This window comes from Tursiops truncatus, chromosome 6, assembly GCF_011762595.2.
Source record: "Tursiops truncatus isolate mTurTru1 chromosome 6, mTurTru1.mat.Y, whole genome shotgun sequence".
In the NCBI taxonomy this organism is placed as follows: Eukaryota; Metazoa; Chordata; class Mammalia; order Artiodactyla; family Delphinidae; genus Tursiops; species Tursiops truncatus.
In genome coordinates this window covers 13,360,512-13,380,532 of record NC_047039.1, presented here as the reverse complement: position 1 = coordinate 13,380,532, position 20,021 = coordinate 13,360,512, and the positions used below count along the sequence as shown (strand labels likewise).

Genomic DNA, 20,021 nt, shown 5'->3' with positions numbered 1-20,021 from the left:
TCTGGAAGCACATTATGCATTTGTCCCTTATTAGTGATTTAATTGATCCTGTGGTTAAGATTTGGTCCATTTTCTTTTCTGTTTTTAAAATAGTACTTACTATTTTTCCCTTTGTAATTAATGAGCAATTTATGGGGAGATATTTTGAGACTCTCCTGTTTCTCATCAAACTCTTCTCCTCTATGTATTAACATCTAATTATGGTTCTTGAATGAATCCATTTTCACTATGGTGCTTAAAAATCTATCACTGTAATTAAAAAAACATTTGAGGAGTACTCCTATATACTAGGCACTGTTGTAAGCATTCTGTAATCACCCTGTGAGGTAGGTACTATTATTATCCCCATTTCACGTATAAGAAAACTGAGGTATGAAAAGGTTATCTGCCCAAGGTCACCCAGCAAGTCAGTGTAGGTAGGATTTGAACCCAGGCTGTAGGGCTCCAGAGAATGTGCTATTATCCACTACATAAAGCTGCCTATTCATCTTTTACTGTGTGAACTCTGTCTTTACCTCTAAGTTTAATAAGACCTTGTCTTCGTGAGATAAGATAAATATTCACTAGTATTTTCTTTCCACACTTGGACGGCCTCATTTCTGTACACGTAGACCTTGTGATATTCAATTGGCAGTTGGAAATTCAGATTACAACCTGAGAACAATGCCACAGGTCAAGGTTCGGCTGGAGAGTCATATCCCCTGGTCTTTTTGGAGTCAGTTTTTTGTTTGTTGGTTTGTTTTAATTTTTATTGGGGTATACTTGACTTACAACGTTGTGTCAGTTTCAGGTCTACAGCAAAGTGACTCAGTTGTACATATATTGGCTTTGACTGTCAGGTGATCAGTGTTTTCTGACTCTGCCCTTGTTCGTGGCTGATAGGTCAATCCTTTTTTAAAAAAATTTATTGAAGTATAGTTGATTTACAATGTTGTGTTAATATCTGTGGTATAGCAAAGTGACTCAGTTATACATATATATATTCTTTTTCATATTCTTTTCCATTATGGTTTATCCCAGGATATTGAATATAGTTCCCTGTGCTCTACAGTAGGACCTTGTTGTTTATCTAGCCTATATTTACTAGTTTGCTTCTACTAATCCCAAACTCCCAATCCTTCCCTCGCCCACCCCTGCTAGGTCCATCCTGGAGCCCCTTTTGGAGCGCAGGGCCTCGTCAGGGGCCAGAGTGGAAGATCTGTCCCTCAAAGAGGACAGTGAGAACCGGATGAGCAAGTTCAAGAGAAAAGACTGGAGTCTGAGCAAATCCCAGGTCATCGCAGAGAAAGCATCAGAACCTGATCTGATGGTAAAAACAAACAAACAAACAAACACCATAGATCTGCCAGTTTGCCATTGCTTTCCCTGGAGCCAGGCTTTTCACCATTTACTTCACAGCTGCGAGTCACCAGACGGAAGCCTAGCATGGTTTCTCAGGATGCAGCAGCCTGGGTTAGGGTCAGATCTCAGATGGTGCTAAGAAAAACACGTACAGAGATCGGAGCCTCTAAGTCAATAATGGCGCAAGATTTATGCACAGTATAAACCCGTGGATTAATGGCTGGAGTTGTGGTTCTCGCCACTGTGGTCCATGACTCCATCCAAACATTGTCGCTTCCCTTCTTTTAGCTTAAAAAAATAAAAGGTACTTGATTCTCCCATAAGCCACATCAAGTTGTTAAGTGTGGCAGGACCTGCTCTCCCTGAGAATCAGGGTGGCTCATCTCCGACCTAAATGGCACAGTCCAACTGTGATTAAAATCAAGTCTGTGGCCGGCCAGAAAATAGTCTATGGTCCGGTGATCCCGTTAGTGTGTCTGCCCTGGTCCCCCCAACGTGCCGGTGCGGTAAGCTTAGAAAGGGCTCCTGGAATTTTTGCCCTTTAACGGTTTCGGCTCTGCTGATAAGGTTGTTCTGAGCGTGGATGAGCCCAGCGTGCCTCACCATGAGAATGTTTTGCTGTGTTTCTCCCCACCCCCGCTGCTAGAGCCCAGCCAGAAAAGCACAAAGGCCAAAGAGTCTCCAGCTGTCGGACAATCGGCTGACACCATTTCATGGCTCTTCCCCGCCTCAGTCAACACCCCTGAGCCCACCCCCGCTCACTCCTAAAGCGACCAGGACCCTGAGTAAGTCTTCCTGTAGACACCCCTTCTATTCATTTTACTAGAGGATGGTGTATGTTGATGCATCTGGGCCATTTTTAACCGAGATAGCCACAAGGTGTATGAGATGATCGTCAGGTAGGTTCAATTCAGTGGTAGTGGGTGTAATTCAATTAGATTAGGGTTTGGCAAGGAATCCTTAGGTTGCTAAGACTCATTAAAGTTTTCTACCCAGGGGGCCACAGGGTTTCACTGCCCCTTTTCCAACTGTGATGGTATAAATGAGGTAGATCCGGACTAGAACTAGACAGGAAGGGAGTAACTTTGGAAACTGTTGGGCAGATAGCTGTGTACTTTATATGGAGAAGGGTCCAAAATAAGGACAAGAAATAGACCCATTCAATAGACTACTTACAGTCAGGCTTGGGGACTCAGCAATACACAAAGCCTGAGAAGAATTACAAGGACCGCTTAGTACAAAGGGATGATGGAGGGGTAGATCTTCGCATCAAGTGGGAGATAGTAGTCAGCCGAGTGTCAGAGATAATCAGACAGGTTTTCCTGGAGGAAGTGGATATTGCACCCTTTAAATGATAAAACTATGACAGTTCAATGTAACCAATATTTATTGACTACCTAGTATGTGATAGATGCTTTTTCTAAGGACTTGGGATATATCAGAGAACAAAGTGATACCCTAAGTTCTAGAAAAGGGTCTCATCTCCAGCTTAAGAGTAAAAACCTTCAACAAAAAAAGTGAGATTTTTGCTTAAGAACTTCTGGTGAAGCTTTCAGATAAATGAAAGGTGCTATATCTATCCCAAGGCGTAAGAGGTCTTCTTCATTCTGTCCGCAGAAACTGTAGAATGTGACCGTAGCGATTGGCTTGACCAGGTGGGTTTAGGTGTTACCGTGGCCAGCAGAAGTGTCATGAGATCCCTTGGTGAATTTTTCTCTCTGCCTTCCTCTACTTTATGTCATTTCCAGGCTCTCCATCTTTGCAGACAGACGGGCTGATGATGGCTACAGTCCCACCTCCCCCTCCACCCAAAAGCAAGCCCTACGAGAGCAGCCAGAGGAACTCCACAGAGGTAGGGGGGTGACGGCGGATGTTGGGGCCACAGAGAGCCTACCGCTCATGGAAATGCGGCATTGGATTTCCCAAGATTTTTAGTAGGCAGGTTTTCCCATCAATTTGTCCCTCTAATCGATTCTTGGTTCATTCCTGAAACCATAAAGAGAGGGGAATTTTCAATGGGAAGGAACAATACGCAAGGAGACCTAAGAAGTGAGTTCTCGTTCACACCTGAGGAGTTTACTTCTTCTGAGTGAGTGACAGTCATTCTGGAAGGGGCCTCCGATGGGTTTCCTTCATTCATTCAACACAAATTTATTGAGTCCCTACTATATATACGCCAGGTATTGGGGATATAGCAGTGTTAGTGTATATCTGATTAATGCAAGGGAAAGGGGGAGATTAAATCAGTCTAATTTCCCTTTTCACCTGGCAAAGGCTGTGTAGATAAACTCAGATCAGTGAGAAGCTAACGCAGAATGTTGGAAATGTGGAGTAGAAGGCAGAATTAGGAAGAAAGGTAAGACTCATTTCTCCTTTCGTATGTCTGCTCCACCAGATTGCAGCCCCACTGCCTGTCCTAAGAGAAGCCAAAGCCCCGCCCCCTCCACCTCCAAAAGCTCGGAAGTCGGGCATCCTTTCTTCTGAACCTGGATCCCAGTAAGGATCTTGTCCTCTCTCTGGAACTCTGATGCCTGGGAGCTGGCCTCGCGGAGGCAGTATCCTCATGGGTCCCCTGCTGGCTGCCTCTCCTCATCTGGGGTTGAGGTTCACCTGCTCAAAACTGGTTTCATTCTTTAGAAAGCTTTTCTTTGATCGATGCCCGAGGCCACGCCATATCTCCTCCAGTCCATGAGGAATCCCGGGATCGGCCGTGCCCCGTGTTTCTCCCTCACCATTATTACATTTCAGCCTCTAGCACAGTGCCACTGGGGTCTACGAAAGCCTGGATAACTTCATCAGTGGGGGTGGGAAAACCCCAGTAACCTATTCCTTGGAGGAATTTTTTGCTTTGCTTCTGAAAAGCTGTGCTTAAGACGTAGTTTTCTCACGTGGACATACCTTGTTCCATACAACATATTGGAAGAGACCAACATCAAGTACTTTGGTAGCTGGAATCATCTATCTTTCTGAGGTCTCCTGTGTCTCCTCTGTGGAAAAGAACATCTTTTTAATGGAAATCGGCTGCTTTCAAGTATGAATGGCTATCATTATCGAAAGAACATGGACTTGGTCGTGAGCCCTGAGCACCTACGTCCCCCCACCCATCTGTGACATGGAAAAGCTTCCCTCCTTCCCCCGGCCCCGCGCCAGGAGTTCCCTCACACTCCCGACTAATGGTCCCAACTGCATGGCAGTCACTCCTCCCTACCATGGACTCCTGAGGCTCTGTCTTTTGCACACAGTTTCTTGTCCTGTTACCTCCTCTGAGCTCAAATCACTGGATATAAGGGACTTAGAAGTCCGGATTGAACTGCTTCTCTTCCACATCCCATTGGAATGGCTCGGCAGCCCCTGTCTGCAACCTGATTTTACCTTGGAGAATACAGTGCAATATGTCGCTTTGATTATTTATTCCTCTTGATTGTGGAATTAATTTGATGACATGTTCATGGTACTCGTGTCAATCCTCTTTTCAGAAGAGAAAGCGTGGGGTGCTTCAGAAGATCAAATATTACCACCAGATACACAAACAGCCACACAAAGTTATAGACCTTTTGAGCTGGAAGGGCCTTAAAGCTCATAGAGACACCCTCCCCCCCTCATTTTGTAGATAAGGAAATTGAGGCTAAACACAGAAAATCCTACTACAGGTTCTTTCTAAGAACCCAGCTTGTGCACTGAGGTTATACCCAGATAACGTCTCTAGAAGACAGCCCTGACAAATTCTTCAATCCCTACCCCTAGTTGGGACAACAGTGGAAATGTCCCAGATGTTTCTATACTGTTTGGGTGTTTATGGCAAAATAGAAACCTTTTTCACTGCGGATGCCCTGGGTCAACCTGTGGGTATGCTCACCGGGGGGCTCTTCCACAGCCTGGCCAGGTCCCCTTTCCTTCGAGGTAGACAAGAAAGAGAGAGAGATTTCACGGCTGAGAATTTGGGTTTGCTTGCCTTGCGTCTTCGTGTGTCGGTTTCACCCCTTTTAGGAGAGCCATGTGAATTCATCACAGGGTCAGGGAAGTAAAAACCTCTGAGATGTGTCCAGGGTTACTCAAGACATGAGTGTGCGTATTTAAAAGTGCCGCGTTCTTTCCTTCGCTCCACGCAGGAGCACCTTCAGTGTGACGAAATGGGAAGAAACCCAGGCTCTGGAAGTAACCTGTTGGGGTTTGAATCAACCCAGCTATGTGCTCTCTCAGCTTTGCAAACTCCCCCAAATTCTTTGAAATTGTCTTGAGTTTTCATGTCTTCACCTTTCAAAGTGGGGACCATCCCTACCACGCAAGCTGCCTTGGGGTTCAAGTGAGACCAAATACGTGAAGTAAGTCCTCACGAAATGTGCCTTTCTTGTCTCTGCCGGGCCTGGGTAAGATCTGGAACTCTCCACGAGCATGATTGATGTTCCTTTTTTTTTTCAAAGATAATTTGGAAGGTGGGTGCAAGTTAGTTCTGCACACAACAGTCCCTTTTCAAAAGGTGGCCTCTTATATAATTATGTATGACTAGAGACAAAGTGTTAATAAGACCTGGAGCGGGGGACTTCCCTGTCAGTCCAGTGGTTAAGACTCCATGCTTCCAGTGCAGGGGGTGTGGGTTCGATCCCTGGTCGGGGAACTAAGATCCCACATGCGGTGCAGCTCGGCCAAAAAAAAAAAAAAAAAAAAGACCTGGAGGGGATTTTAAGTGGTAAGAAAAGAGCAGGAAGGGACAATGTCTGCAGGGCTGACATGGTGCCTGGAGCAGCTTCTGAGAAGTTGCTGGGCAGACTGGCTGGAGGGGATTCGTGGGTTTCACCCTGCTTTCCAGGCTGCCGTTAAAACAGAAGGACGTAAACTAGGTCACAGAAGAAACAAACCTGAAGCCTGTCCCTTCCGAGCTGTAGGGATGAGTTGTGAGCCTGGTCTTTGGTCAGAGGCTGAGGACATCGGATACACCGGTGCCCAAATATCTTCCCTTTTTTAACGTAACATTTTCCCATAGGATTCCCTTTCCACATCCATGGAAATCCTAGATCTCTCCTGCCTGAGTACAAAGGATTCCAGGTAATGTTGTGAATAGTAGGTCACAGGGGACACTGGACAGTTCATCTCCTTGGGAAACTATTAGGTCAGAGAGTTATATTTGACAAAAGATCCTAAGGAATGTCTGTCCTGAAGTCAAAGAGGAAAACTGCAAAGAAATGCCTTAGGATTACCTTAAATGTAGGAGAGATGAGGGGCAGGGCATAAAAAAAGAAACAACTGGTCTTTATATTCCTTGATAAGACCTGTGAAGTATTGAAGTAACCCCCAAATTGTCACAACTTTTGTGGATGTTGGTTTATGGGATTTTTTTTTTTAATCCTTTTTTTTCCTCTCTGTCCTGGTGACTTGTCTTGCTTTGAGATTTTTTTTTTTTCAAGAATTGTTTTCGTTCAACATATATTAAGCTCTTACTGAATGCCAGGCACCTTCCTAGACCCCCAGGCTGTGGCGATCCAGTGTGTTCTAAGGGAACAGCCCCGGGATATAAGGACTGCGGTGTGCCGTTGGATTGGCAAGAGAGTGGGGTTAGAGGAAAGGGAAACCCTAAATCGGGCTGCTGGGCCATGGGTTCCCTCCCCCTCCTCCACCTTCATGCCTCGATTCCAGAATTACAGTCATTTTCCCCTGTCAGACCCCTTAGAAACAACTGCCACCCTCGGATCCCTAAGACAAAAACCAGCGATAAAGCAGGATCTGAGGTAACAATCTCTCATGGCTAACTCTTCCCAAGCTTCAAGGGTCCCGCCCCTCTGCTTGCCCCCAGATCGTGGGGTGATTTCTTGTTTTTTTTTTTTTTTTTTTTTTTTTTTTTTTTTTTTTTTGTGGTACGCGGGCCTCTCACTGTTGTGGCCTCTCCCGCTGCGGAGCACAGGCTCCGGACGCGCAGGCTCAGCAGCCATGGCTCATGGGCCCAGCTGCTCTGCGGCATGTGGGATCTTCCCGGACCGGGGCACGAACCCGTGTCCCCTGCATCAGCAGGTGAACTCTCAACCACTGCGCCACCAGGGAAGCCCGATTTCTTGTTTTAAAATTAAGACATAACTGGGACTTCCCTGGTGGACCAGTGGTTAAGACTCCGCACTTCCACCGCAGGGGGCACAGGTTCGATCCCTGATCAGGGAACTAAGATCCCGCAAGCCACATGGCACGGCCAAAAAAATTAAGATATACCTTCCATACAGTTAAGGGCACAAATCTTAGTGTATAGGTGGATGCACTTTTACAGTAGTGTCTACCCATGTCACCGCCTCTCAGATCCACAGGCTACTCCCAGCCCCACAGAAGTTTCCTCGTGTCATGCTGTCATTTTATAAAAGGTATTTAGAAGGCCCTTCAATATGTACTTCCCTTCCTCTCACTTCTCAGCTATAATGAAAAGGGGAGGAAAACCCCACCATCAACACAAAACAAGACCGTGAAGGGTGTACCTTTCGGCAGGTCAATTTGTAGTCAGTCCCTGGACCTCAGTTTCCTCATGAAATCATATATATCTAAGGTTACATGATTTTTAGAATCCTTTTAGCCCTAGCTTTTATTCCAAGTGAATGAAAAAGAGAATCAGAAGAAACCTAAGTTTCTCTTCAAAGGCTTTTAGGTCCATACTCCATGACTAAGTGGGATTGTGAAATGAAATTGGAAAAGGTAAGTTGCTCTTTGGGTGGGTTGAGAATGGAACCATCAGTTCTAATCTACAAAAGGAAAAGGTTTTCCTTTCAAGTTGATGACTTCAGGCTGACTCCTGCAGTCTGGCCAAGGCTCGTCTCCTTTATGTGCTGCCCAGATTCATCCAGTAGTGAAATTGTGTGAGTTGTTCACCCAAACTTTGTCAAAAGCTCAGTTGCCTTGATGTTGTAAACTAGTCGGATTTCAAACATGAACGGTTAAGAAGACGTGCGTTGAAGTAGAAGAATTTTGTTCACATTTGCTGTTATTTATTTTTTAAATTAAAAATGAAACTGTATTTTAAAGTTTATTGTGTATTTAGTTGATTATTACCCTTATATTAATTGAACTCATTCCTGGACTTCTCCTCATTGACACATCACACCCACCATCTCTTCTGGTCTCATTTCATTACTGGTCCTATTTGTTTAAACTTGTTCTGTGGGATCATAGAGTCACCTTTGCCTGGAAGCAATAAAAACCGTAAACGATTTGGTTTTTACTTTACCTCCACCCACACCCCGTTCATCCCTTGGCATCTGAGCTGACAGTTTACAACAATTTATTTAATACGATTAGTATTAAATAAGTATAAAATAAGTCCTATTTCTTCACTCATTCACCACGGATAATTAGGCAGAGTTAAAGGGAAATAAAGAGGTTAAAAGGTATATCAAATAACTTACATTGAAAGGATGGGAGCGGATTCTCAAACCAAGTTCAACAAAGTAGGTTGAACCCGGGAAGAGGCCACATCCCAGACCAATTAGATCAGAATTTCCGAGGGAAGGGAGTGGGACCCAGGCATTAGTATTTCTTTTCAATCTCTCCATGTTATCCCAATGTCAGGCCAAGGTTGAGAACCATTGCCTTAGAGGAAATAACAGCTTTAGCAAATCAGTGTTCAAGGTGCTTTTCTTAAACTCCCTGCTGGTGGTGAGTCAGATTGGAAAGAGGGGGCAGCCTCACTCCGGTTAGAATAACACCACTGTCTTAAGTCCTGGGTTGATGCATAGATTTTTTTTTTTTTTTATTTTAAAGAACGTGTCCTAGTACTTTAAAACATGTGCAATTTATTGCCTTTCAGAGCAATGATGCTGCACTGCCTGTGTACATAAGAATCACCAGAATGCTTATTAAAAATGCAAATGGCTTGGACCCCAGAGAGAGACTCTGAGTCAATAAACCTGGGGAATCTTTTTGAATCTTGTGTCCCTATTGAGAAATACTACCTTAGAGCATCTTCCGCTGTCAAGATGTGTACGTGCTGTTATCTTGTGCAGTGAGTCTTAGCTTTTTTTCCAGTCACCTTGAGGATACTACAACTTCTAAAACTTTTGCTAAAAATGGTCTATCTTCAAGCCGTTCTTTCTGTTACTTGATCATTTAAAGCCATCTACATTTGAGAACTCGTCTCATTAAAATGTATCATTTGGTATGTTTCCCCATCCTTTATTTTGAAAGGCTGCCAGACTTTTTTTGAAGCTATGTTTCCCCTTTTTTTATTTGGAAATGTTTCGGACTACTTAGAAGTTATTCAGATTCAGGAAAGTGTTTATAATTTTAATAAAGTGGTCATTTTCTTTCCTTCCCCTTAGTCACTTGAGCCATTTGAGAATCAAATACTCAACATGTTCATCCCAAGCCTCTAACCTCAGCATCGGGGAGCTGAATGAGTATCATCTTTACATCCCAGTCAGAGAGGCCCACAGCTACCTCCGAAGAAATTGTCCCAAAGACACGCTCTGGTGAAGGAAAGCTGATGTTCCCAACAGGATGTATTAGATAAATGGGTGTGTGGCCTTCCTCTTGTAATGTGTTAACTAACGCAAAGATTGTTTTTATAAAAACAGAAATAGTTCCTGAGTGGCGACTTTAAGCCCCTTATTCTGCCTTGTAAGTATTGATTAATGAAATAATGCAGGTTTGCCTTTTGTTCCATAAAGAAACATAAGGTAGATTGTAAACCACATCACTGCTTAATTTTATTAAAATGAAATTGAGGTAGTTCTTTGATTCAGTTTTAGAGATTCCTCAGTAGGAGATACTTGGGAAATCTGTTGTATGGTAGTAAGTATATGCTTTAAAAAGTAAGGGTTTTCTCTCCTGTGGAATGTTTCTGACCTCTGTTCCAATTCCTTAGCACAAGTCCTGCCCTTTTTTGAAGAGGTGGAAGGAGGCTCCATCTTTCTGATTGAAAGAGGAAAAAAGGCTTAGACCTTTGCCGTGCAAATAGAGGCACAATTTGTTGCTGTGACATCAGGCAAGTTATCTGAGATTTGGGTTTTTCAAATGGCCTCATAGCCACTGGGGAATTATGAGAATAAATGAGAAAGCTGGTGTCATAGTGTCTGGGACCTCATGGAGAAATGGTCACCGGGAAAACTAAGTTGACACATGAGCCCCAGTAACCAAATAACTGGGCTTCCAAGTCCAAGCTCATTGGCTGTCATCATAGTGCAATACAGGAGCACTTGACCTTGGAACCCAGCAGAACCAGGTGGGTCTCGTAAGCTCTCGGAGCTCTGGTTTCCTCCTTTTAAAGGGAAGACAATATCTACTTTCCAAGGCCGATACAAGCGTTAATGAAAATATTTATGCATCTATCTAGCCCATGCTGGAGAGTGAGTGGTGGCCATGCTGTTCGACCAGAGGAAACAGGAACGCCTGAATCCTGTCTTCAGCTGACTACAATCCATGTGTTTCTTAAGAGAAATACCAAAAACCTCAGACAGGTGAATGCTATTATTTTTAGGCCTTGGTCCAAACCTCAGTGTGCACCGCTCGCTCTGATGACCTTGGAGGAACCACGTGGAGCCGGAAGGAGCATTGGACGAGGCCTCCTTTCCCCAAGGCCTGTCTCAGGTTCCGGTTGACTTTCAAAGAGATTAGAGACAATCTGGGGGGGAAGCTTTGGCCATGGCCCTATCTTGCTTCTGTAGGGTATGGTCAAAGAGAAAGCTACCACCCCATAGAAAACCGGATTGACTCAGTATTGGCCAGGGACCAATTGTCCTGTGGGTTCAGGGTGCAGGTTGGTGGTGGTGGAAGTGAGCCATGAGATTCCTTTAGTCAACAATAACGGTCCCTTTGTGTTATCTCTCCTGTCCTCTGCCCCCTGTCGACACACTTGGGGGACCCCCTTTGGGGGCTTACATTGTCCCACCCCGACCAGAGTTCTGAGTTAGAGAAAGACTTCATATTTATGCCACTTTATTCCCAACACAGTACTTCATCATGTGCAACCTGGCATAAGAATTTCTGAAATTCACACAATTTACAGATATTGAATGGGTCACAGATTTCAAAGTCAGAATTACACTTGTGTTGTCAATTTTTCTGGTCCAGTGGATTTACATCTTCTGCCCAGTTTCCTCTTCGATCAGACTTTCCTGAAAAATATGTGAGTAGCAAATATATCAATGTTGCTTTTCTGAGCTGAGTTTCATTATGTTTGAACATTTTAATTTCTGAAATATCGATATAGAAAGAATAGATCCATTTGTTTTTGCACACTAGAAAATGCTAGAGAGCTAGATCATGTCTTTATAAGTCGTTTAATAAGCATAATATCTACATTAATAGTTTAAAGGTAGGATGTGAGGACAGAGGTGAAAAAAGGTCTGATCCTTTTGTCTGTGTTTTTTTTTTTAATGGCTGAGTCGGGTCTTAGTTGCGGCATATGGGATCTCTGTTGCAGCGCGTGGACTTCTAGTTGTGGTGTGCGGGTTTTCTCTCTCTAGTTGTGACGCGCAGGCTCCAGAGCACGTGGGCTCTGTAGTTTGCAGCCCACGGGCTCTAGTTGAGGCGAGCGAGCTCAATAGTTGTGACACGCGGGCTTAGTTGCCCTGAGGCATGTGGGATCTTAGTTCCCCAACCAGGGATTGAACCCACGTCCCCTGCATTGGAAGTCAGATTCTTTACCACTGGACCACCAGGGAAGTCCCCATCCATCTGTTATGAATCCAGTCTTTGCCTCAATTCTGTTTTTCTAATGTCATGTTTGGATAATTTCATTCCTTGCTATTAGTTTTATCATGAGGTAAACAGGATTAGAAAAAGAAAGGAAATAAGTATGTCTGTCCACTTTTTCTCTGTCCTATGGGTGTAGAAATTGAAGTCAATGGAGAAAATAAAAACAATTGCTCATCTTTATATATGACGTATTCAGGCTTTTTCTGCTCCTGGGCATAGCTGAAAATTAACTGTGATGCCTTCTAACTGCTGTAAATAAGTGGACCATGGAGCTCAGAGAACATCAGAATTGAATTCAGGTTTCAATTTCTATATTCAGTTCTCTTTATACATTTTTTTAAATCAAAAACCTACGTTGGTTTAGTAGAGTTCCATCTTGGGTGGGAATTTGGAAAATTAGTATTGTCCAGTCAGAAAACTGGAAGTCAAATCTGTGGCTCTGAATTATAAATTTACTAGTTTGGGAGTTTTTATTCCAAAGAGAAAGAAAATTAATTAGAGCACCATTTTTGATTTCTACATTTCCCAGGGAGAACCGTGTTATACCAAGAACTGTTGAAGAATCCAGTGGAGAGGTGTGGATTAGTCTAGAGAAGAATAGTCTAGAGAGTTTGATGAACATACTTGAAGAACTGACATGTAGCAGTGGGAAGAAACTTGTTTTGTCAGTCATCCCATAGGCTAGAGCTGAGATTAATAGATAAAGGTCCCAAAGAGATTTCAATTTAAGAAAAAAAGAAAAAGTGTTCCAATCATTATTACTGTCTAACCACTGAAAAGGGGTGTTATGGAATGGCAAGGGCCCAATACAGGAGGAATTCAGGCAGTCAGGAAGGTAAGCCCTGCAGTAGCTAGAGATGGTTGTCCTAAGTGGATGACCAAAGTGGTGGTGCCCAGGGCCCATCCATGTTATTAACCCTGTAACTCACCAGAGCTCCTCTCAGGTCCCTGAGTGGAGAACGGCGCTGGTGTACGGTGCACTCAAAGCGCTGAGGTCCTGCTGGTTGATCAACCTCTTTGGCTATCTGCAAAAACAAGAATGTGATTCTTGGAGATGGAGATACAGACGTGAAATGGTATTTTCCATTTCCACCAAAAGCTGTGTGTGGGAAGTGAAGTCAAGGGGGTTGTGGGACTGAGAATGCTGAGACTTGGGATGGAGACTTAAAAGATCATAGAAATGCTGTCAGACACTTCTACAGATCAGTGTGCAGTTCTGGAGGAAATGGGCCATAATAAGGAGAGAGGCTATTTGTCTCCCTACAGTTGATGAGAATGAAGCCCTTCAAGCCTCGTCACAGGATGGTATACAAAAAAATGCAAGAGCTTATAGTTATGACGAAGGTTGATCTCATTTTCAAGTTTTTACTAAATATGTGCTAGTTAGAAGAGAGTTGCTTCACATATAGTCTGTGGAGAGGGAATGTCAGATTCTGGGCTTCTTTGTTTCGTACTAAATTATCTTTATTATTTCTCCAAAATGAGATATTTCTTTTCAGTGAAAACTAAATGGTTTTAAGTTTCTCTAGCTATGTTTCCCATTCTCAGCTCTATATTGAGTGTCCAGCCCTGAATCATTCATCCTTTAGGGCCTGGTTCGTTTCCCATTAACTTAAAAAACAATAACAACTGTCTTTCATTTATCCACTAATATCTTTTTGGATTAAGCAGCCAAGATATATGGCTTCGCTCATGTGATCCTCACATGGCCCCAAGAAGTCACATTTTATAGATAAAAAAACCCAAGTACCTGTGTCAGTTCTGGTACTAGCACTGAAAACTAATTTCTATGGAATCAAATCCAGCATATTGTCCAGAATGTATTTTGTCTTCTTGAGCTTGCTAACTCCTCTCCTCTAGGGACCTCCAATTTCTTTGCTTGAGTGCCCATATCATTAAAAAGAAATTGGAGGGACTTCCCTGGTGGCGCAGTGGTTGAGAATCCACCTGCCAATGCAGGGGACACGGGTTCGAGCCCTGGTCCGGGAAGATTCCACATGTCGTGGAGCAACTAAGCCCGTGCGCCACAACTACTGAGCCCATGCGCCACAACTACTGAAGCCCACGCACCTAGAGCAAGTGCTCCTCAACAAGAAAAGCCACCACAACGGGAAGCCCACGCACCGCAACGACCACTCGATGCCACTAGAGAAAGCCCGCACGCAGCAACGAAGACCCAACGCAGCCAAAAATAAATAAAATTAAATCTTTAAAAAAAAAAAAATTGTAGAGCATGCACCCTTGATAAGGATACTTATTTATGCTATAAAAATGTACTGCTGACCTAATATCACAGATATTTTTAAAACATGAAATTACAAAAAAAAAAAATAGGCAGAATTCTAAGATTTTCTTTCCAAATCCCAAAGAATCATCTTGTGCTAGAGACCTTGGCTCCGTCCACTTGTTTCTAATTCCTTTGGCAAATCTATATCCTCAGAGTACGACACACCCCTTTGCGCTTGCTTATTGGTCTGAGGATTATTCCTGCTCTTTGTCCCATTAGTCCCTGTCTGAATTGAAAGCAGGAATGGGACTTGACTTTGGAAGTGCCTTATCACCCCCGGAATACCTAGGTTGGAGCCAAGAACCGGTAGCACTGTTGGACGCATGCAGGATGTTGGCATCGTTCAGTTGCATCACGCAAGCCATGTCTCATTTTGAAGCTGAGAGAAACTTACCTCTTGGAAAGAATCAAGTACGTTTTCAGCATTTCTCTTTCCTCCGGGGCGCAACCCATAGGACCAGTGCTGGCTGGAGCAGCCCACCACACAGAGAGTCAGCAGAATAAGTCCAGCTAGAAGTTTTGGACTCGGCTCCATTCTAAGGAACATCAATGTGACCATAAAAATAGACCCAGACTGCGTTGAGCCAAGACTCCTTTGGTGAAAAGCCTAACACTGGTGTCACTAACCCGGCAGAAGACGGAAGTGGGAGTCATCTGTGGTTTTCACATGCAGGTACTTGCTTGCCTTGAGTTTCCTACCCACTGGGGACAACATCACTCCTTTAAACTCACATGTTGAGTGCTTTTTAGAACTAAACCTTTTTTTTTTTAGAACTAAACTATTTTAATGTGTATTATTTATTTGGTTATCCAAACCTCAGGATTCCTCCTTTATCAAATTCACTTTTTGTCTTCATATTCCCCAGTCCCGCCCCGTGGTTGGTTTTCAGTCCTGAGATAAAGAGAATCGGGCCATCTGCTCTGAAAAGGGGCTCCTACTAGGAGTCTCTGGCTAATATAAGTTGCTTGACATTAAATGGCTACCCTATGGTGCTAATTACATTTTGCCGAGCATCTGTCCTCTAGTCTTCCACACATTGCCGCTGGCTGGACCATCTGTGAGTGTGAGAGAGGAGTCCACGCTTTTGAAAGCACGGGGTTCCACACCAGCTGCCTCCGTGGCCAAGGCAGCCTTGAATTATTGAATTACATGTGGAATTCTCACAAAGGAATTTTCACTGGTGGGGAAGGGGCCAAAGACAAAATCAAATATTGGTTGATGAGCTGCTTCGATTCCCCAAAGTCTGGATCTCTGTGGCTGGAGGTGACAAGGATCAGGAAGGCCAAGGTTTCTTTAGACACCAGGTGGCCTTAGCTCTTTTTTTTTTTTTTTTTTTTTTTGGGTACACGGGCCTCTCACTGCCGTGGCCTCTCCCATTGCGGAGCACAGGCTCCGGATGCGCAGGCTCAGCTGCCATGGCTCACGGGCCCAGCTGCTCCGCAGCATGTGGGATCCTCCCGGACTGGGGCACGAACCCGTGTCCCCTGCATCGGCAGGCGGACTCTCAACCACTGCGCCACCAGGGAAACCCCAACCCTAGCTCTTATAAAGTGCCCTATAGACAGACAATAGCATGCAGTCTACAAACAGTGCTAGAAATACAAAGCATTTTACCTGTCTCAGAGCAGAGTCCCCCCAAATCCCAAGCTTCCTTTGGAGTGTGTTGAATCTGACTTTTCATTTTTCTAGCTTCCTTTTTATATGAAACTTTTCCAGGACGCTGAAATCTTCCCTGCTGGTTAATTGCACAGCACGTGGACTTTTATTTTATTTTTAATAGTAAATATTTTTTAAGCCTCACATAAAGCCCTTAATGCTGTATGTAATTGGAACACCCACTGGTGTATCTGTTAAATTTACTTAAATCTTGGCCATTAAAACCTCAGCTAAGACTACTATAGCTGAGGCCACAATTCAAAGCAATTAAAATCTAGCTAGGTAGGATCCCCTTGAGGAAACTGACAGACATATCAAGACTTCAAGGAAAATAGCTGTCTTAGAATGTCATGTTAAATGCACACATAAAAACTTTCACGGAGGCGGCCATGCAATAATTGTAGAGGTTGAGTCAGGATGCCTGGGATCTGGTCTCAGCTCTTAGATTCCTCGTGTGTTAAAAGGAGCAATTTATAGGCAATAAGTGATTATTGGTACTATTCCAAGCCCATATAGGATCTCCAAAGTAGATGGCGTGAGTTTGAAAATTCCCCAGTCTGCTACCCTCCAGGTTTCCTCCTTGACTTATTTTTTATTTATTTAATTTATTTAGATTTTAAAATTGAAGTACAGTTGAGTTACAATGTTCTGTTAGTTTCAGGTGTACAGCAAAGTGATTCTCTCTCACACACACACACACATATGTGTAACTTATTTTTCAGGTCTTTTCCCTTATAGGCTATTACAAGATATTGAGTATAGTTCCCTGTGCTGTACAGTAGGACCTTGTTTATCTATTTTATATATAGTAGTGTGTATCTGCTAATCTCAGACTCCTAATTTATCCCTCCCCTCCCTTTTCCCTTTTGTAACTGTAAATTTGTTTTCCATGTCTGTGATTCTATTTCTGTTTTGTAAATAAGCTCATTTGTATCTTTTTTTTTTTTTTTTAGATTCCACATATAAGCAGTATCATATGATGTTTGTCTTTCCCTGGCTTACTTCACTTAGTATGATCATCTCTAGGTCCATCCATGTTGCTGCAAATGGCATTATTTCATTCTTTTTTATGGCTAATACTCCATCGTATATATATACCACATCTTCTTTCTTGAAAGCCTTATACAGCATCAGAAAGGTAAGGAGAAACATTGTAGTTAGCATCCGCTAAATGCAAAACCATCTAGAGTAGATTTAGGCCCATGTCAACTCATTTCAGTAGATACTTACTGAGTTAAAAGATGCAAATCCCTGTGCTAAAGGTCATGGGAGTACAAAGATGAGAAATAATCTGGCATGTGAATGAGACTAACCTGCTTCATTATTACAGTCCTGCAAAGTGGACATCATGATCCAAATTTTACAGAGATATGTTTCACCCCAGTAGTGAGCCCTCGGACGTTTTATTTACACAGTACAAGCATTTAAAAAAGAGAGAGATCCACTACTCTTTATTACATTTATTTGAATCCATGATTGTCTTTCCTAATTTACCCCTGGGCTGTAACTCATGATGGTCAAGGATCCCATCTTATTTAAACATCTGTTAATAAATCCCAGCATTTAGGGACTTCCCTTGTGGTCCAGTGGTTAAGACTCCATGCTGGGTTCGATCCCTGGTGAGGGAACTAGATCCCGCATGTGGCAAGGAAGATCCCGTGGGCCGCAGCTAAGACCCGGCGCAGCCAAATAAATAAATTAATAATTTAAAAATCCCCAGCATTTAATCAGCATTCAATAAGTATAGATTGGAATGAATGTGTGAATGAATGAATAAAAGGTAAGGACCTTTTAGCCAGATTAGACCTAATGTTTCCTCTACTTCTGCATCAAAGATATGTGTTGGTTTTTTTTTCCCAAAGGAAGTGGACTTTTAATTTTTAATACTTGTTTCTTAAATTACAGAAAATTTAAGTCTTTGCCGTCAGATCCCACTCCATAGAAAGTCTAGGGTGGCTTTAAACCAGTTTGATTTAAACCATTAAATTCTCTTCCCCTACTATTTTCAAGGTCTTAGTAAACATCTTCCAGCACAATTGCACAGACGCTGTCCAAAGATATGTTTTATCCGACACAGAATTAAACCTTCATGTACAGTTGGATGGAAGGCCTGTTACATTTGCTGAGCGGAAAAATGTTTAAAAGTAACTGAATATGTGTTCATTTTAGAGCCGGGATTGGCATTTCTCCTCGAGTAGGATGCTAAACCAGTCAGTTGTTGCCCAGTGTCCTGTGAAATAATTACATCTGCAAGGATCTTGGCATAAAGAGCAATATCGTTCCACCCAAATACACTCCTGCTTTGCCCAGCCACCTCTGTGGAGGTTGTCAGATCCTCTGAAGAGGATAAACTTTAAAGTATAATTGCCAATAGAGGGGGCATTAAAAAGTAGAACGTAAGTGATTGACTTTATCTCATTTAAATTATTTTATCTCATTTAGACACTGAATAATATAAGCGCCATTCTGACACGGAGGAGTGCAATCTTATCTCACTGTAAAGGTAATGAGAGGCTAGTTTTCAACAAGAGTCCATTATGTTTGAACGATATTTGTTTAAATTGTCCAATTGATTTCATGTTTGCTGAAAGAGATATGCTTCTAACAGTGTTGCTTAAGCAGATGTGGTCTTTGGTTAGGAGTAATGAAAGCGGAGTTGAGACGTCTGACCCTTATTGTCATGTTAATCACTTATCTCTGGTTAAGCATCCCTGCATTTCTGGTAGCTTATTTCTATTAGTTGGTATTAAATCTTTGAAGAATGCTTTGAAATTTTTACATGAACACAGCCACATGGTCTGTGAATTCATCCAGTATGCTTCATGCCCTTGAAGCCTGCCTTAGCATTGTCCTAGATCTCAAGGGCACCAAATAGGATATCAAATAAATATGCAATTAATGGAATGTGGAGGTTTGGTGACAAATTTTGATCCTTTTCACAGTTCCAAGGATAGATCGATTTACCAGGAAGCTGAATTTAGTTAATTGGGTTTAAATATTTGGATTTTATAGTTATACTTTTCCCCTAAATTTAGAAATTTCCCAAATTTTCAAGTATGGCTTTAGAGGGAAAATGGCCCCATTTTTAGCATTAAAAAAACAAACCCTCAGAATTATTAAAATGTAACAATAATGGTTTAGTAATCTTGCTGAATGACAGATGGAAACCTTCTTTGTCCTAATGTAAAATCTCAGCAGGAAGGACTCATGAACTCCTGCTGACATATCTAAAGTTGTGAAAGGGTTTTGGAGAATTTAATCCTTGCATAAGCTACTTTATACCAAAAGTAATGTAACTGCTTTTAGAGTTGTACATTTTAAAGATGATAATACTTCCTTGGAGATTTAAAAAAATTCTAGGGCTTTTCATATATCAAAGATGATTTAAGGTTGACTTGCGGTAGATTTACTTCCAATTCATGAAATGAACAGTTGGAGAAAACACCCCAAGTCTTGATTTATGATGGTAAACTTCATAAGAAAATGAATTTACAATATTTCCTACTAAAATGGCTTTGAAATTATAGTTAAAAGGCTAGACTATATTACAGCATATGTATTGCTCTAAACAGTTACATGAGTTCTGAATTTTCTCAGTGTAGATAATTAGCTAATTTAGGTTTAAACCCTTTTCTAGCCCTTCCCCACCCCTCCTCCTCCAATTGTGTTTTTAACCTATGTGTACAGTCATGTTTCATTGCTCGGGTCAATGGAAGTTTTACTATTTTGAAACTTCCCTTCCTTCTTAAACTTCTTTCTTCTGGTCGTCAGGCTAGAACATTTTAGGGGCAATGTATCAATACGTAACCATCCTAATAAAAGCTAGCTGGTAATAATGTTCATCAGCTAAAGAGTAACACAAAAATTGAATTATTGGAAGACAGTATTTTCTTTCGTTAAGCATTAATGAAATGTCTTTGTGCTGTTAGAATGGTGGATTTTAAGAGGAGGGTCATAAAATAACCATGCTTAAAGAAATAACTTTAACGGCACTTCCTTCCTTTTCCACCCAGACCCTTGGGGCTGGTCTTCAACACATATTGAAGAAATGTAAGTAAATTTGGAAAGTTCTGA

General features: G+C 42.4%; 2 protein-coding genes across 13 annotated transcripts in view; one reads left to right on the top strand and one right to left on the bottom strand.

Annotated features, from left to right (window-relative positions):
• The window catches only part of DOCK5 (dedicator of cytokinesis 5), a 240,180-nt gene that overhangs the window by 206,939 nt on the left and 13,220 nt on the right, over positions 1-20,021 (top strand). For 5 of the 12 annotated variants that reach the window (XM_033857644.2, XM_033857642.2, XM_073805831.1 and 2 more), the window contains 4 exons: positions 1,141-1,309; positions 1,988-2,126; positions 3,090-3,193; positions 3,737-8,333. In XM_033857644.2, coding sequence (XP_033713535.1) covers positions 1,141-1,309; positions 1,988-2,126; positions 3,090-3,193; positions 3,737-3,841 — 517 coding nt within the window. In that variant the 3' untranslated portion in view covers positions 3,842-8,333. Of the gene's footprint in view, positions 1-1,140; positions 1,310-1,987; positions 2,127-3,089; positions 3,194-3,736; positions 8,334-9,626; positions 9,822-10,171; positions 10,529-10,639; positions 10,764-11,256; positions 12,728-14,509; positions 14,964-16,900; positions 17,086-18,389; positions 18,451-19,960; positions 19,998-20,021 lie in introns of those variants that run through there. The other 7 variants (XR_012332389.1, XR_012332391.1, XR_012332388.1 and 4 more) reach the window with 7 other exon arrangements.
• GNRH1 (gonadotropin releasing hormone 1) lies at positions 10,168-14,876 on the bottom strand. The gene is made up of 3 exons (XM_019941310.2): positions 14,685-14,876; positions 12,933-13,028; positions 10,168-10,218 (listed from the first exon to the last, which is right to left on the bottom strand). Exons 1-3 carry the CDS (start codon positions 14,847-14,849, stop codon positions 10,168-10,170), a joined length of 312 nt encoding a protein of 103 aa, XP_019796869.2. The 5' UTR covers positions 14,850-14,876.

Coding starts and splice junctions, on each gene's coding strand:
- GNRH1 (XM_019941310.2), bottom strand. CDS start 14,849: ATGGTCACATTGATGTTCCTTAGAATGGAGCCGAGTCCAAAACTTCTA. Junction 13,029..14,684: donor TACTTGATTCTTTCCAAGAG/GTAAGTTTCTCT, acceptor TTGTTTTTGCAG/ATAGCCAAAGAGGTTGATCA. Junction 10,219..12,932: donor GGGACCTGAGAGGAGCTCTG/GTGAGTTACAGG, acceptor TCTTTCAATCAG/AAAGATGGAGCCTCCTTCCA.